We start from the raw sequence: 15,534 nt of genomic DNA, 5'->3' as shown, positions 1-15,534 counted from the left end.
GTTTCAGGAAACACCACATGTACATAGCCATTATGGTCATTCAGGAAACATCACATCTACATAGCCATGAGGGTCATTCAGGAAACAACACATGTACATAGCCATGATAATCATTCAGGAAACAACACATGTACATAGCCATGATGATCATTCAAGAAGCAACACATGTACATAGCCATGATGATCATTCAGGAAACAACACATCTACATAGCCATGAGGGTCATTCAGGAAACAACACATGTACATAGCCATGATGGTCATTCAGGAAACAACTCATGTACATAGCCATGATGATCATTCAGGAAACAACACATCTACATAGCCATGATGATCATTCAGGAAACAACACATGTACACAACCATGATGGTCATTCAGGAAACAACACATGTACATAGCCATGATGGTCATTCAGGAAACAACACATGTACATAGTCGCATCCTGGCCCTATCTAATGAGCGTGTCATTGTAAAGGGAGCAGGAGCAGGGCCAGCAGTGACATCGCCTATTGTGATTGGCGGACCCCTGCCTTATCAGCTGTGTAGAGGTGCTACCTATCATTGTAATCCTCCCTCTGCTGATAAGGAGCATGCTGAAAATATCTTCCTAAAAGAACAGGAAGTAGGAGTCTAAAAAAAGTCACAATGGCCAGTGTGGAATTTGATAGATAACTTTTTTTTTTTAAAAAAAATGTATACATGTAAAAAAAAAAACACCCTTGATTTAAACTTTTGGTAATTTTCTGATTATAGCTTCCATTTATATTGATATATTTTTATCAGTCAGAGTTCTGCTTGTTTAGTGGAAATCTCCATATAACCTGTTTAGACCTTGAGCAATAAGATACAGTTAGGTCCAGAACTATTTGGACAGTGGCACAAATTTTGGCATTTTAGCTGTTTACCAAAACATATTCAAGATACAGTTATATAATAAATATGGGCTGAAAGTGCAGACTCTCATCCTTAATTTGAGGGTATTCACATCCTAATTGGAGTAAAGGTTTAGTAATTACAGATCTTTAATGTGTAGCTGCCTCTTTTTCAAGGGATCAAAAGGAATTGGACAGTTATCTCACAAGCTCTTTAATGGATTGCATGCACCAATCCATCATTAATCTATTATCAATTAAAGAGGTAAAAGGTCTGGAGCTGATTCCAGCTGTTGCATTTACATTTGAAAGCTGTTGCTGTGAACCCACAACATGGAAACATGTCAAATGGAAAAGCTCTCAATGTAAGAGAAACAGCATCATTAGGCTGAGAAAAAGAAGAAATCCATCAGTGAGATTGCAGAAATGTTAGGAGCCGCCAAATCAACAGTCTGGTACATTCTGCAAAAAAAAAAAAAAAAGAGTGCAGTAGTGAGCATGAAGACTCAGAATGGCCTGGACAACAATGGTGGATGATTGCGGAATCATTTCCATGGTGAAGAAAAACCCCTTCACAGCTGCACCCAAGGGATCTCGCTGTGTGTGACACTAAACAGCGACCTGGCCCCTGCTGTGAAATCGCTGATCGTTACACACTGTTCTGGTTCATTTTTTTGCTTGTTGGTCTCCCGCTGTGCAGCACACATCGGCGTGTTTGACGGCGGGAGACCGACGAGCACTGACTCTGTGTAAGCAGCGTACGCTGGTAACCAGGGTAAATATCAGGTAACTAAGCAAAGCGCTTTGCTTGGTTACCCGATATTTACCCTGGTTGCCAGCGTACACCACTTAGCGCTGGCTCCCTGCACACGTAGCCAGGATAAATATCGGGTAACTAAGCAAAGCGCTTTGCTTAGTAACCCGATGTGTACCCTGGCTATGTGTGCAGGGAGCCAGTGCTAAGCGGTGTATATTGGTAACCAGGGTAAATATCGGGTAACCAAGCAAAGAGCTTTGCTTAGTTACCTGATATTTACCCTGGTTACCAAGCGCAGAGTCGCTGGTGGCTGGTCGCAGGTTGCTGGTGAGATCTGCCTGATTGACAGCTCACCAGCGACCATGTAGCGACGCACCAGCGATCCTGACCAGGTCCTGTCGTGGTCGGAATCGCTGGTATGTCGTTTAGTGAGACGGTACCCTAAGTCTATCATAAAGAAAAGACTTCATGATAGCAAATACAGAGGGTTCACCACGAGGTGCAAGCCATTAATCAGCCCGAGAATAGAAAGGCCAGGTTAGACTTTACCCAAAAAACATCTAAATAACCCGCCCAGATCTGGAAAAGTAGTAGAGGACAAATGAAACTAAGATCAACCTGTCCCAGAATGATGGGTAAAAGAAAGTATTGAGAAGATTCAGTCACCAAATATTTCTTGACCTAACTGTAACTCTTTACTTCTGTGCAGTCACCACTAGAGGGAGCCTAGGAGCTCACTGCATACTGCTTATACATTGAATAAAACAATAACACTGTATGCAGTAAGCGCCTTAGCTCCTCCTAGTGGTGACTGCTGGAAACTTGTATATTATCTTTCATCTCTCCATATATAGGATTTTAAGCTCTGTAACTCTTCCCACCAAGGCTACATATTAGAATATTAGTAAGTACATAATTTTGGATATAAAACATATCAGTGTTAAAAAGGGATTATTCATTTTCCGATTACGCAGTATGATGAGAAGCCATTCTTCCATTGAGATAAAATTTATATACCCATACATATATTTTTTTAATAGTTGTTGACATTTAGCTCATAAATATTGGAAGTGACACGCACTTAATATAAAATATAAATTATTTGCAGATGTTATACTGTATGTGTTTCATTTACATACATCTGGGTTACAATATGTATCTGTACCTCTGCATGGAAAGAGGATGTTACACAAAAAAATTATGTTCAGAGATCACTAAATTTGTCGACCCTAGAACAAAGAGCAGTGTTTACTGTTCATAGAACTTTCCCGATCGATGAACACACTTACCACAAGGCATTAAAATTTGATGATAATTTCCAAAACATATTAATTAGGTGTCAGATATGAGACATTCCGACAACTTAAGGCCGCTTTACACTCAATGATATCGTTAGCGATCTCGTTAGCGATGTGACACGCCCAGATCGTTGTTACAATTTGCCAAGATCGCTCATAGGTCGTTTTGTAGCGGTCACACGTACCCATCTCACAAACGACGCTATATCGTTCAGCGATATATTGTTTGACCAAGGCGGTCGTGTGGACACCATCACACAGCATTCCTCTCAACGATTCCGGCAACGACAGAGGTGTAAAATTGTCCATAGCATACATACATGACACCAATCAGAGTGGAGGAGGCGTGGAGTATTGCTCGTAATGACACGCCCGCGTCGCTGATGAAGGACGCACTAACGATGTTGTTCGTCGTTGCCAGGGTGTCAAACGTAGCAATATGTCTGCTGCGTTCGCAACAACGAACAGTATTTTGAAAATGAACGACGTGTCAACGATTAACAAATTTCGCTAGTTTTACGATCGTTCGGAGTCGCTCGTAGGTGTCACACGCAACGACGTCACTAACGACGACGGAAGTGCGTCACAAAAAACGTGACCCAGACAACATATCGTCAGATAAATCGTAGCGTGTAATGGGGCCTTTACTTTTCATAGTCTCATAGACTTTAAGGTTGAAGGTAGACCTCAGTCCATGGAGCTCAATCTATAGCCTGTCACGAGTGTGTCACGGCCTGATGTGATCTTGGGGGGGGGGGGGGATCTGGGATCAGGCAGTCACAGCATATTATTGCTCACAGATCCTCTTTAGTGTCCGTTTGTCGTTTACCCTAAGTTGGAGCTTATTTAATTCTATCCGATGCTGAAGGGGTTAAGGTTCATTTCCATCCTGTTGTAATCTCAGCTGCAGCTATAAATTTTCGCTACTCACTCCTCCCTATGCCGGCTATAGCTCATACCTATGCTGTTCACTTTAAAGGAGCCAGTCTCTGGAAAAGCATAGGTGTTTGTTTTGGTTGCAGCTGAGAAGTTTCCTGCTGGAGGAGCTGTAGAGTGTTATTTGTTATGGCTTTCCCCTATTCATGTTACCTTCCTCTTGTTGTCTTATTCTAGTGGCTAGACTAGCCTCTTACTCGCCTTCACACTATTCAGAGTAAGTTCAGGACCAGCAAGGGCCTAGGCATGTAACGGCGCACAGGGGGAGGGGTGGTATAAGGACCCATCTGGGTATGTTAGAGAGTGCAGGGATCAGTCTCGGGTGAGTGTTAGGAGGGGTCCCCGCTTCCCCTTCTTTAGCCCCAGGGCCTTCCGTTGTATAGTTTCCTAGTTTTTCCTCTGTGTTGCGCCACTTGGAGGCAGTCCGCTCGCTTCTGGCGTGACACTAACATGTTTTATTCCATATATGATTTTTATATTTTGCACATGAATGCATCTACATTGTTACTCGTCATTTTCTATTTAAAGATTGAGCTATATAATTTTTTTTTTAATTGTTGATGGTTTCTCTAAAAAAAAAAAAATACATATATATTTATCCGTGACTACAGGTGGTGGTGGCGGCTGGAATGACATTACTCATCTCCCGTGGGCTGGGAAATCTCTTCTTGAAGGGGCAGAAGGGGGGCAGTCATGTTATCAAGCACGAGCCAGTCTTCAGTGGGACACTTTTGGAGGTTTCGGTGGTGGAGGAGGACCATGTAGCTCTGGAGGAGGCGGAGGAGGGTACCAAGGTAATAACATAGTATAACTTGTGTTCTGATATTTACATATTACTCATTAGAAACTTATTCCCAAAAATAGCAAGTTATGCCTTATGTGCTGGGTAGAGGATAACTTGCCGATTGCTGAGGGTCTGATCTGGAACGAAGTGGAGGTGCACATGCTCAACCTCCACTCCATTCATTGTCTATGGGACTGCTGGAAATAGCTCATCACTGCCAGCTTTCTCCAGCAGTCCCATAGAGAGTGAATGAAACAGAGGTCACATGCTCAACCTCCATTCATTGTCTATGGGACTGCTGGAAATAGCTTATAGTTTCCAACTTTTTCCAGCGTTCCATTAGACAAAATTAAGTGGAGGTTCACATACTCGACCTCCACTCTATTAACTGTCTATGGGACTGCTTGAAATAAGTCATCACTGCCAGCTTTTTCCAGCATTCCATTAGACAATGAATGAAGCAGCGGTGCACATGCTCAACCTCCACTCTATTCATTGTTCAGGGGCCTGCTGGAAATAGCTCATCTCTGCGAGCTTTCACCAGGGGTCCCATAGACAATGAATGAAGCGGAGGTGCACATGCTCGAACTCCACTCTATTCATTGTCAATGGGACTGCTGGAAGTAGTTCATTGCTGCCTGTTTTCTTGACTAGGCCCATAGACAATGAATGAAGCGGAGGTGCACATGCTCAACCTCCACTCCAATTATTATTGTCTATGGGACTGCTGGAAATAGCTCATCACTGCCAGCTTTATCCAGCGGTCCCATAAACAATGAATGAAGTGGAGGTGCACACGCTCAATCTCCACTCCAATTATTGTCTATGGGACTTCTGGAACTAGCTCATCGCTGCCAACTTTCTCCAGTGGTGCCATAGAAAATGAATGAAGTTCATGTGCACATGCTCAACCTCCACTCTAGTTATTGTCTATGGGACTGCTGGAAATAGCTCATCGCTGCCAGCTTTCTCCACTGGTGCCATAGAAAATGATGGAGCAGAGGCTGACCATGTGCACCCCTGCTTCATTCCAGATGTGGCCCTGCAGAGCCCCATTCTCGGCGGGGTTCCGGAGCCTTGTCCTTGGGATCGCTGAGGGTGCCAGCAGTCAGACCCCCATACATCAGCACGTTTTTGGCAATAGCCCCAACATACATGGAGTGCATTGTGCATCCGTTGACCTATAGTTTGTGCTTCTAGGAGGAAACGCTTCCCAGCTGGATGATATCTGTGCCAATGGTCAGGATGGAGTCTCCTTTCTTAATCCGTATGGAGAGAAGTTTCTGGTGCCCTTAGCTGGTGAGATCACACAAACAGACATCAGCAATAACTCAACAGAACTCATGACTTTGAGTGTTCGGCCCCATGATGTGTTTTGGATTTTCTTTTCCTATGATCCGCAGATATTTATGAGCGACAGGGGAATAGATGCTATAACCATGATGTCAGTATTTGCAGGCTGCTATAACTCTATGGGGAGGGGGGAGATCGTCAGTAATTAATAGTGGCCTGCTCCCTGGCCGCGTTGTCTGCTTGCCTTCCAGAATGGGGCGGTCATGCTACCAGACACCCCACAGTGGCACACGTATGTAGGACTGGGGGCACCAATGATGGTTCGTGTGTTGAGAAATGGAAAAATACTTGGCTAGTAACTTTTCTCTTTAAATTCATACAGCAATGGAGAATGACGGGGAAGTGAATATCGAGCTGTACTTGGACTGCAGCCATTGTAAATCCGGAAATTGTAAGAAAGAGACTGAACGGAGAGTTGTGTGCATCTGTGAGCCCGGCACCATGCTGGGGAGTGATAATGTCACGTGTATAGGTACGACATGTATATCTAGAATCATACGGTTTTATTTTCAAGGACATTACTTTTAAAGTCTCTAAAGACCACAATACACCGTAAATAAAAGGTGTCCAAACCTACAAATATCAGCTGAAATCTAATGTGTACTTGGCCTCCAAACTCTCCTCCGACAAATGATGTCAGGGAAGAGAAGGATCCGGCCTGCTGAATTTCAGCGGCTGAACCTCTTCTTCCGCTTGTAGATTAGCTGCTGACAGAGGAGTCTGGCAGCTGTTTTCTCATAGAGAGAACTAGAGTGCTCGTCCATGCGTGGGGGAAAGTTGTCAGACGAATGATCGATAGCCAACCGCTATCTAATGTGTATGGAGGTCTCCTGTATCTCCTCCTTCAGATGATGTCAGGGAAGAGAAGGATCCGGCCTGCTGAATTTCAGCGGCTGAACCTCTTCTTCCGCTTGTAGATTAACTGCTGACAGAGTCTGGCAGCTGTTTTCTCATAGAGAGAATTAGAGTGCTCGTCCATGCGTGGGGGAAAATTGTCAGCTAAATGATCGATGGCCAACCGCTATCTAATGTGTATGTAGGACTCCTGAATCTTCTCCTACAGAACAAGTCAAGGAAGTTTAAGGCTATGTGCCCACGGGACTCTGTATCTGCGGATTTTTCTGCATCAAAATCCGCAGCTTTCCCCCGGAATCCGCACCTTTTCATGGGTGCGGATTTTGTGCGGATTTGACGCGGATTGGATGCGGATTTGACACGGATTTTGTTGCGGATTTTGCGATTTTTTTTTTTTTATTCATTCAATTGAATAGGCAAAATCCGCACGAAAATCCGCAACAATAATTGACATGCTGCACATTTTTCCGCACGAAAATCCGCACGATTTCCGCTGCGGAAAAATCCGCAGCGTGGGCACAGCATTTCCCAAATGCCATAGAAATGGCTGGGGAGTAGCTGTGCTGCAGATTTCTGGAAAATCCGCGGCTTTTCCGCAAGAAATCCGCGGCAAAATCCGCGCATTTTCCGCAGCGTGGGCACATAGCCTTAGGATACGACCTGTTGTATTTCAGCAGCTGAACCTCTTCTTCCGCTTGTAGATTGTCTGCTGACAGAGGAGTCTGGTAGCTGATTTCACATAGAGAGTACAAGAGCGCTTGTCCATGCATAGGGATAAACTGTCAGACAAATGATCGATGGCCAACCGCTGTCTAATGTGTATGGAGGACTTCTGAATGTGCTCCTACAGATGATGTCAGGGAAGAGAAGGATCCGGCCTGCCAAATTTCAGTGGCTGAACCTCTTCTTCCGCTTGTAGATTAGCTGCTGACAGAGCAGTCTGGCAGCTGTTTTCTCTTAGAGAGAACCGGATCATTTGTCCATATGTGGGGTATAAACTGTCAGGCGAATGATCGATGGCCAACCGCTATCTAATGTGTATGGAGGTCTCCTGTATCTCTTCCTTCAGGTGCTGTCAGGGGAGAGAAGGATCCAGCCTGTTGAATTTCAGTGGCTGAATCCCTTGTTCCCTGTGTACATAAGCCGCTGACAGAGGAGTCCGGCAGCTGTTGTCTCATAGAGAGTACAAGAGCGCTCATCCATGTGCGTGGGGGAAAATTGTCAGACGAATGATCGATAGCCAACCGCTATCTAATGTGTATGGAGGTCTCCTGTATCTCCTCCTTCAGATGATGTCAAGGGGAGAGAAGGATACGGCCTGTTGTATTTCAATGGCTGAACCTCTTCTTCTCCGTGCACATAAGCCACTGACAGAGAGTCCAACAGCTGATTTCTCATAGAGAGAACAAGATCGCTCATCCAGGTGTGGGGATAAACTGTCAGCCGAATGATCGATGGCCAACCGCTATCTAATATCTAAGGAAGACTCCTGATTGTCGTCCTACAAATATCAGGGGAGAGAAGGATCCAGCCTGTTGTATTTCAGTGGGTGGACCTCTTTTTTTTGTTTATGTGAAGATAGGTTGCTGTCACAAAAAATCCTGGCAGCTGCTTCCTCATTTAGCACACAGGAGTGCTCAGGCGATAATGATCCAATATTAGACATATATGAAGGAGTCACAACTTAGGAGAACTTATGGTTTAGGCTGTGAAAAGCTCTTTCCATCAATGCACATAGTTTTGCACTTTTTCTAAAAATGTATTACAACTATATATATATATATATATATATATAAATATATACCAAAAGTTTGGACACACCTCATCTCTAGAACAACTATTAAGAGGAGACTTTGCGCAGCAGGCCTTCATGGTAAAATAGCTGCTAGGAAACCACTGCTAAGGACAGGCAACAAGCAGAAGAGACTTGTTTGGGCTAAAGAACACAAGGAATGGACATTAGACCAGTGGAAATCTGTGATTTGGTCTGATGAGTCCAAATTTGACATCTTTGGATCCAACCACCGTGTCTTTGTAGAAAAGGTGAACTCTACATGGCTGGTTCCCACCGTGAAACATGGAGAAGGAGGTGTGATGGTGTGGGGGTGCTTTGCTGGTGACACTGTTGGGGATTTATTCAAAATTGAAGGCATACAGAACCAGCATGCTTACCACAGCATCTTGCAGCGGCGTGCTATTCCATCCGGATTGCGTTTAGTTGGACCATCATTTATTTTTCAACAGGACAGTGACCCCAAACACACCTCCAGGCTGTGTAAGGGCTATCTGACTAAGAAGGAGAGTGATGGGGTGCTACGCCAGATGACCTGGCCTCCACAGTCACCAGACCTGAACCCAATCGAGATGATTTGGGGTGAGCTTGACCGCAGAGTGAAGGCAAAAGGGCCAACAAGTGCTAAGCATCTCCGGGAACTCCTTAAAGACTGTTGGAAAACCATTTCCGGTGACTACCTCTTGAAGCTCATCAAGAGAATGCCAAGAGTGTGCAAAGCAGTAATCAAAGCAAAAGGTGGCTACTTTGAAGAACCTAGAATATAAGACATATTTTCAGTTGTTTCACACTTTTTTAAGTAATTCATTCCACACGTTTTCATTCATAGTTTTGATGTCTTCAATGTGACTATAATTTTTTATAATTTTTCGAGTCATGAAAAGAAAGAAAACTCATTGAATGAGAAGGTGTGTCCAAACTTTTGGTCTGTACTGTATATATATATATATATATATATATATTATATATATATACCTATAGATATATAGATATTTTTATATATATATTATATATATATATATATATATATATATATATATATATATAAAATAATATTTATTCACTTATATAGTGCTATTAATTCCATAGCGCTTTACATACATCAGTATATATATATATATATATATATATATATATATATGTGTATATATATATAGTATAAAATACTGTATACAAATTATAAAATAGATGCTTTAATGAAGATTAAAGTTAATTATTGGTAGGTCTTTTTTAGGACTTAAAGGACCCATTCCAGAGCGACAGCTCTCGCTCCCACTCATTCTGGCTGTTCTGATTGCCACCGTTATTTTCGGAGTGATGTTTGCCTGTGCAAGCCTGTCATTTGGTACGTCTTCTTTCACAATATGCCTTTTATCTATACGTTATGAGATTTCCGGTTTTAAAAATTAGCAATTCATTTTTAAGAAATGTGCCTGTCAATGCTTTCTAAAACAGTTAAAGAGGTTCTATAGGCAGATTTAACCATTCAAACTGAATACATATTAAATCGGATCTCTTAAGGGGGCTTTACACGCTACGATATCGTTAATGTTTGATCATCGGGGTCACATTGTTAGTGACGCACATCCGGCGTCATTAACAATATCGCAGCGTGTGATACTTACCAGCGTCCTTAGACGACCTCAAAAATGGTGAAAATCGTTCACCATGGAGAGGTCGTCCCAAACTCAAAAATCGGTAAGGGTTGTTTAGCGTTGTGGTTCATCGCTCATGCGGCAGCACACATCGCTATGTGTGACACCGCATGAGCGAGGAACGTCTCCTTACCTACCGCCGGCCCCAATGCGGAAGGAAGAGGTGGGCGGGATGTTTACATCACGCTCAGCTCCGCCCTTCCGCTTTGATTGGCCGGCCGCTTAGTGACGTTGCGGTGACGTCGCTGTGATGCCGAACTGCCCTCCCCCTTGAAGGAGGGATTGTTCGGCAGTCACAGCGACGACGACGACCAGGTGAGTATGTGTGACGCTGCGTAGCGATAATGTTCGCTACGGCAGCGATCACAAACAATCGCATGCGCGACTGGGGCGGGTACTTACACGCTCGCTATCGCTACAAATTGCTAGCGATATCGCTAATGTGTAAAGCCTCCTTTAGATCTGATGAGATGGATCGGCTTACGTTAAAAAAATCCATGTCCGAATGGCTGTATAGTCCCTTTGCAAAATTTTCTGCTTAATGTTCAAAGGAGCATTTTAATGCTCATTCTAAGAAAACTATCAAAAAGGACAATGCAGGTGTATGAAGCGGGCGCAGAAGCTGGTAGTTGTCAGCTGTGTTATAGAGCAGGCATCTGCCGCTAACAGCAGAGACCGGAGCTAGCTCCTATCGCTGATGCTTAAGTTCTATGCATCAATGTAAATGTTTTAAGGAGAACTTGCAGCAGAATGTCAGTGTTGTCCTCGATCTACTCTTTTCTCCATGGAATTTTAAAAGCACCAACTGTCACCTCCTATCTTAGTAATAGGAAAATCAGTCCTAATTTTCTCCATGAATTGAGACTAAAAAAATCAATGCGGGGCTGAAAGAAGCAATTTATCTGATGATAAGATATATTACTTAGTTTCTTAGACATACACTCCCTGGTGATAATGACAGTGACTTGAGCTCATTGATTGCTTTGCGTTCCCCACCGATTGTTACTGACATATAGTCTGTAAGTGTCATCCCTTGGATCCCAGACCATTTCCTTTATTCACTGCAGCATTGAAATGTAGCTTAGATCGCAAAGAGATCAATCACTTGTATCCCACCAGTCGAAAATCAATATAACATCAATGCTAAAAATTAGGGACAATGTCCATGTAAATAGATGAGTATTTCAGGATCAATATATGTATGACTCACATAGAATCCTCACTGTCTTACATGACATTCGCCCAATACATCGGGACAGACAAACACTTCTGTATCTGTTATATTGAGACGATTGAATCGATTTGCAAGATCCTGGCCCAGGGGCCATGTGGGTAGTCCGTCACCGGCGTACAGGAGCTCTGCTAACCACCGACATCCATGGCTCATCTACTGATCAGTAGCCGTGGCGCAAAGTCCTGTGTGCGTCACACCGGTGATTCCGTTGGGTAGGATGCAGTTTACAGGGATGGACCACTGATGTGGCCGCTGGACCAAGGGCCTGCAAATTCATTCACCTGTAATATAACATGATGAAATGAGGCAAATCAACCCCAATGTTAGTGATTAAAATCAATGTATTTCTAGGTCTTTTGCAAAATAAATCCCTTTCATTATTGTAGATTCGCAGTGCCGGAGGCGTTTGCAGCACTCGGGAGTATGAATGATGTTTTATGTTTAGTAAATTCCATCAAGGGCCTTTTCCATCCTAGAAAGTTATGGGATATGATTTACACATGACTATACAGATGATTAGAAAGAGAGCCAGTAAGGCACCCTGTGATTTCTCCATTCACAGCACCACTTGCAGGGTGAAACCCGTTAGATAACCAAACCATCATAGCAAAATAGGCATCCACACTTTGCACTGGATGCTCTGTGTATTAGAGGCTAAGGAGAACCTCGGTATTACGCTTTAACCTCTTAAAGGGAATCTGTCAGCAGGTTATTGCTAGCTTATCTGAGAGCAGCATAATGTAGGCAAAGAGACTCTGAATCCAACAATGTATCACTTAGATTATTGGCTGCAGCTGTTCTGACACTATCAGAATTTCTTTTTATTTAGCCATGTAGCAGAGCTGAGAGAGCTGCCCCCACCCCCACCAGGCTCTTTATAGATATTGTACATTGACAGTGAGGTGTCAATCAGAGGGGAGGTGTGCCAGACTGCCATGCACCTGTTTGCTATGTAAACATACATAGCAAACAATAGATCGGACCTTGACAAGACAGGCATCCCTGAATTCTATGTATTAACCTTTGCAGCATGCTGGCTTCAGCTTACATAGCAAAAATTTGCTGAAATATTCCCTTTAACAGGGATTTAGACGTTGCTGAAGGGGCTCCCGACTTCTGCAGAGTAGCTGTCGATTGAAGGACTTAGATGAGAAAAAATAAACTGTCCGGTTTCGCAACCAAAAAAATTGGTAATAAGGGCAGATTCAGAGCCAGAATTGGACTGAAGGATAGATGTAGGGCTGGCATCTGTTGAGCCCTGGCAAGTGCCAGGGACTGCGGCATTGGAGGGTTCAGCCTGCTCAGGTTTCAAATAGAAACATATACATGTACTGCTAATGTGCGCCCTGCATCTATAGAGCTGTCTCCATACAGCACCGGTCCCAGCTATGCTTCACCAAACCCCAAAAATCCATTGCGGAATTCTTTTTTTGTTTGTTATTTTTTCCCCAGGGTCTAGTACATTATATGGTAAAGGAAACCTGTCACCGGTTTTTCGGCATATAAGCCGCGGCCGCCACCACTGGGCTCTTATATACAGCATTGTAACATGCTGTATATAAGAGCCCAGGCCGCTGTGTAGAACATAAAAAACACTTTATAGTACTCACCTAGAATGTCACTCTGCTGCACAACAGTTGGATGCGTGGCGCCGTTCTCCGGGACTGGAGCCTCCTCTTTCGCCCATCTTGGTCTTTCTTACTCAGAAGCCATGGTGCATGACGCGTCTATGTCATACACACTCGCCGGCATTGAGGTCCTGCGCAGTCGCACTTTGATCTGCCCTGCTCAGGGCAGATCAAAGTATTGTAGTGGGCCTGCGCAGGACCAGCGAGTGTGTATGACGTAGACGCGTCATGCTCCGCAGCTTCAGAATAAGGAAGACCAAGATGGCCGAAAGGGGAGGCACCGGTCCCGGAGAACGAAGACGCCCATCCGACTGTTGTGCACCGGAGTGACCTTCTAGGTGAGTATTATAAAGTGTTTTTTATGTTGTACACAGCGGCCTGGGCCCTTATATACAGCATGTTAGAATGCTGTATATAAGAGCCTGGTGGTGGCGGCCGCAGCTTATAGGCCGAAAAACCGGTGACAGGTTCCCTTTAAAATGATTGTGTCATTCAAAACTACAATTATCCTTTCCCCTAAAAAACAAACCTAAGCCCTCCTATGGCCAAGTGGATGGAAAAATCAAAAAGATTTGGACCGGGTTCATCAGTACATGGAAAAACCTTGATCAAATACTAAGGGAGGGATGAAAACATTTGCACAACATCTAGTAATGTCATATATGTTATTGATACAGATTTTGGCCCAGTTTTCTTTATCTTCCCTGTCTTCTCGTTTCAGTTTACCAACGGAAAAAGAAGCAGCTGGAAGGCGCCCGGGTGAGATTACAGAGCACAGAGTACAAGCTGAGCAAGATCCGCAGCTCCATCATCATGACGGACTACAACCCCAACTACTGCTTTGCTGGGAAAGGAGCCGGCTTAAGTGAATTGAAAGAAGTTCCTCGGAAAAATATCACCTTGCTGAGGTAGGACAGGACTTTGCGGGCAGGCGATCATTAACAAGAAATCACTCAAACTCTAAAAAGTTCTGGATAATAGTATAAATGGTGGAAAGTTTAAACTTGTACTAAAGCGGGCTTTACACGCTGCGACATCGCTAATGCGGAGTCGTTGGGGTCACGGAATTTGTGACGCACATCCGGCCGCATTAGCGATGCCGTTGCGTGTGACACCGATAAGCGATTTTGCATCGTTGCAAAAACGTGCAAAATCGCTAATCGGCGACACGGGGGTCCATTCTCAAAAATCGTTACTGCAGCAGTAACGAAGTTGTTCCTCGTTCCTGCGGCAGCACACATCACTGCGTGTGACGCCGCAGGAACGAGGAAGCTCCCCTTACCTGCCTCCCGGCCGCTATGCGGAAGGAAGGAGGTGGGCGGGATGTTACGTCTCGCTCATCTCCGCCCCTCCGCTGCTATTGGGCGGCGGTTCAGTGACGCTTCAGTGACGTCGCTGTGACGCCGCACGGACCGCCCCCTTAGAAAGGAGGCGGTTCACCCGTCACAGCGACGTCGCCGGACAGGTAAGTATGTGTGACGGCTGTTGTGCGACACGGGCAGCGATTTGCCCGTGTCGCGCAACAGATGGGGGCGGGTACCCACACTAGCGATATCGGGACCGATATCGCAGTGTGTAAAGTAGCTTTAAGACCAAAAATCAGAGACAAAGAGACGAACCGCCTGGGATATTTGTAATTATTGCGCTTTTTTTTTCACCTCCTCTTCTTTCAAACGCCATAACCTTTTAGATTTTAGCCATAGGACGGCTCAACAAAATGATTGACAGCACTCATTGTGAAAAACGTGGGGAAGAAAAACCCCAAGCGGATTGAAATGGTTAAAAAAAAAGAAAAATGCCATTCCACCATTGTTTTTTGGGGTTTTGGGTTTTTTTTCTACAACGTTCATTGTGTGGTAAAACTGCTCTGCCAACATGATTCTTCATGACGATTCCAGACTTTTTGTCTCGATTCCGATATGCAGAACATTCTGTATTGTTCTGCAGAGCCAGTATATGTTGCCTATGGTGCAGAGCGTTTTGCAGGATGAATGCTCTGCTGGTTGTTTCACGCCGGTCCTGGAAGGTGTTCTCGCAGATGCTTCTCGTTCCCGATGATTGCTCTGCCTCATTAGGGAGTGTGTTAGCTCAGGACGCCGCCAGTCGTACTTCCTGTTGTGCTGTTGGCTCCTGTGGTGCTCAATGTTCAGATCTTGGTCTCTCGACTTCGGACTGCTGTCTACCCGTCTCTGCCTGTCCTCCCCTGTTTTTGTTGTGACTTCCCGGCTTCTGACCTTGGACTTCCTCCTGACCACGTCCTTGCCTGCTACCTATATCTTGTGCATGCTCTCCTGGAATCCTGACCTTCGGCTTGTATCCTGACCTCGTCTCTGTCTGCCTCCCATGTACTGTCATGCCCTCTTGGTTTATG

General features: G+C 44.4%; 1 protein-coding gene across 1 annotated transcript in view; it reads left to right on the top strand.

Moving 5' to 3' along the window:
• LTK (leukocyte receptor tyrosine kinase) overlaps positions 1-15,534 on the top strand; it is a 218,358-nt gene that overhangs the window by 176,547 nt on the left and 26,277 nt on the right. The window contains exons 16-20 of the mRNA XM_075331275.1: positions 4,474-4,656; positions 5,847-5,945; positions 6,322-6,471; positions 9,881-9,991; positions 13,885-14,071. Coding sequence (XP_075187390.1) covers positions 4,474-4,656; positions 5,847-5,945; positions 6,322-6,471; positions 9,881-9,991; positions 13,885-14,071 — 730 coding nt within the window. The remainder of the gene's footprint in view (positions 1-4,473; positions 4,657-5,846; positions 5,946-6,321; positions 6,472-9,880; positions 9,992-13,884; positions 14,072-15,534) is intronic.

Source organism: Anomaloglossus baeobatrachus, chromosome 12, assembly GCF_048569485.1.
Source record: "Anomaloglossus baeobatrachus isolate aAnoBae1 chromosome 12, aAnoBae1.hap1, whole genome shotgun sequence".
NCBI lineage: Eukaryota > Metazoa > Chordata > Amphibia > Anura > Aromobatidae > Anomaloglossus > Anomaloglossus baeobatrachus.
This window is presented reverse-complemented; position numbering and strand designations above follow the sequence as displayed.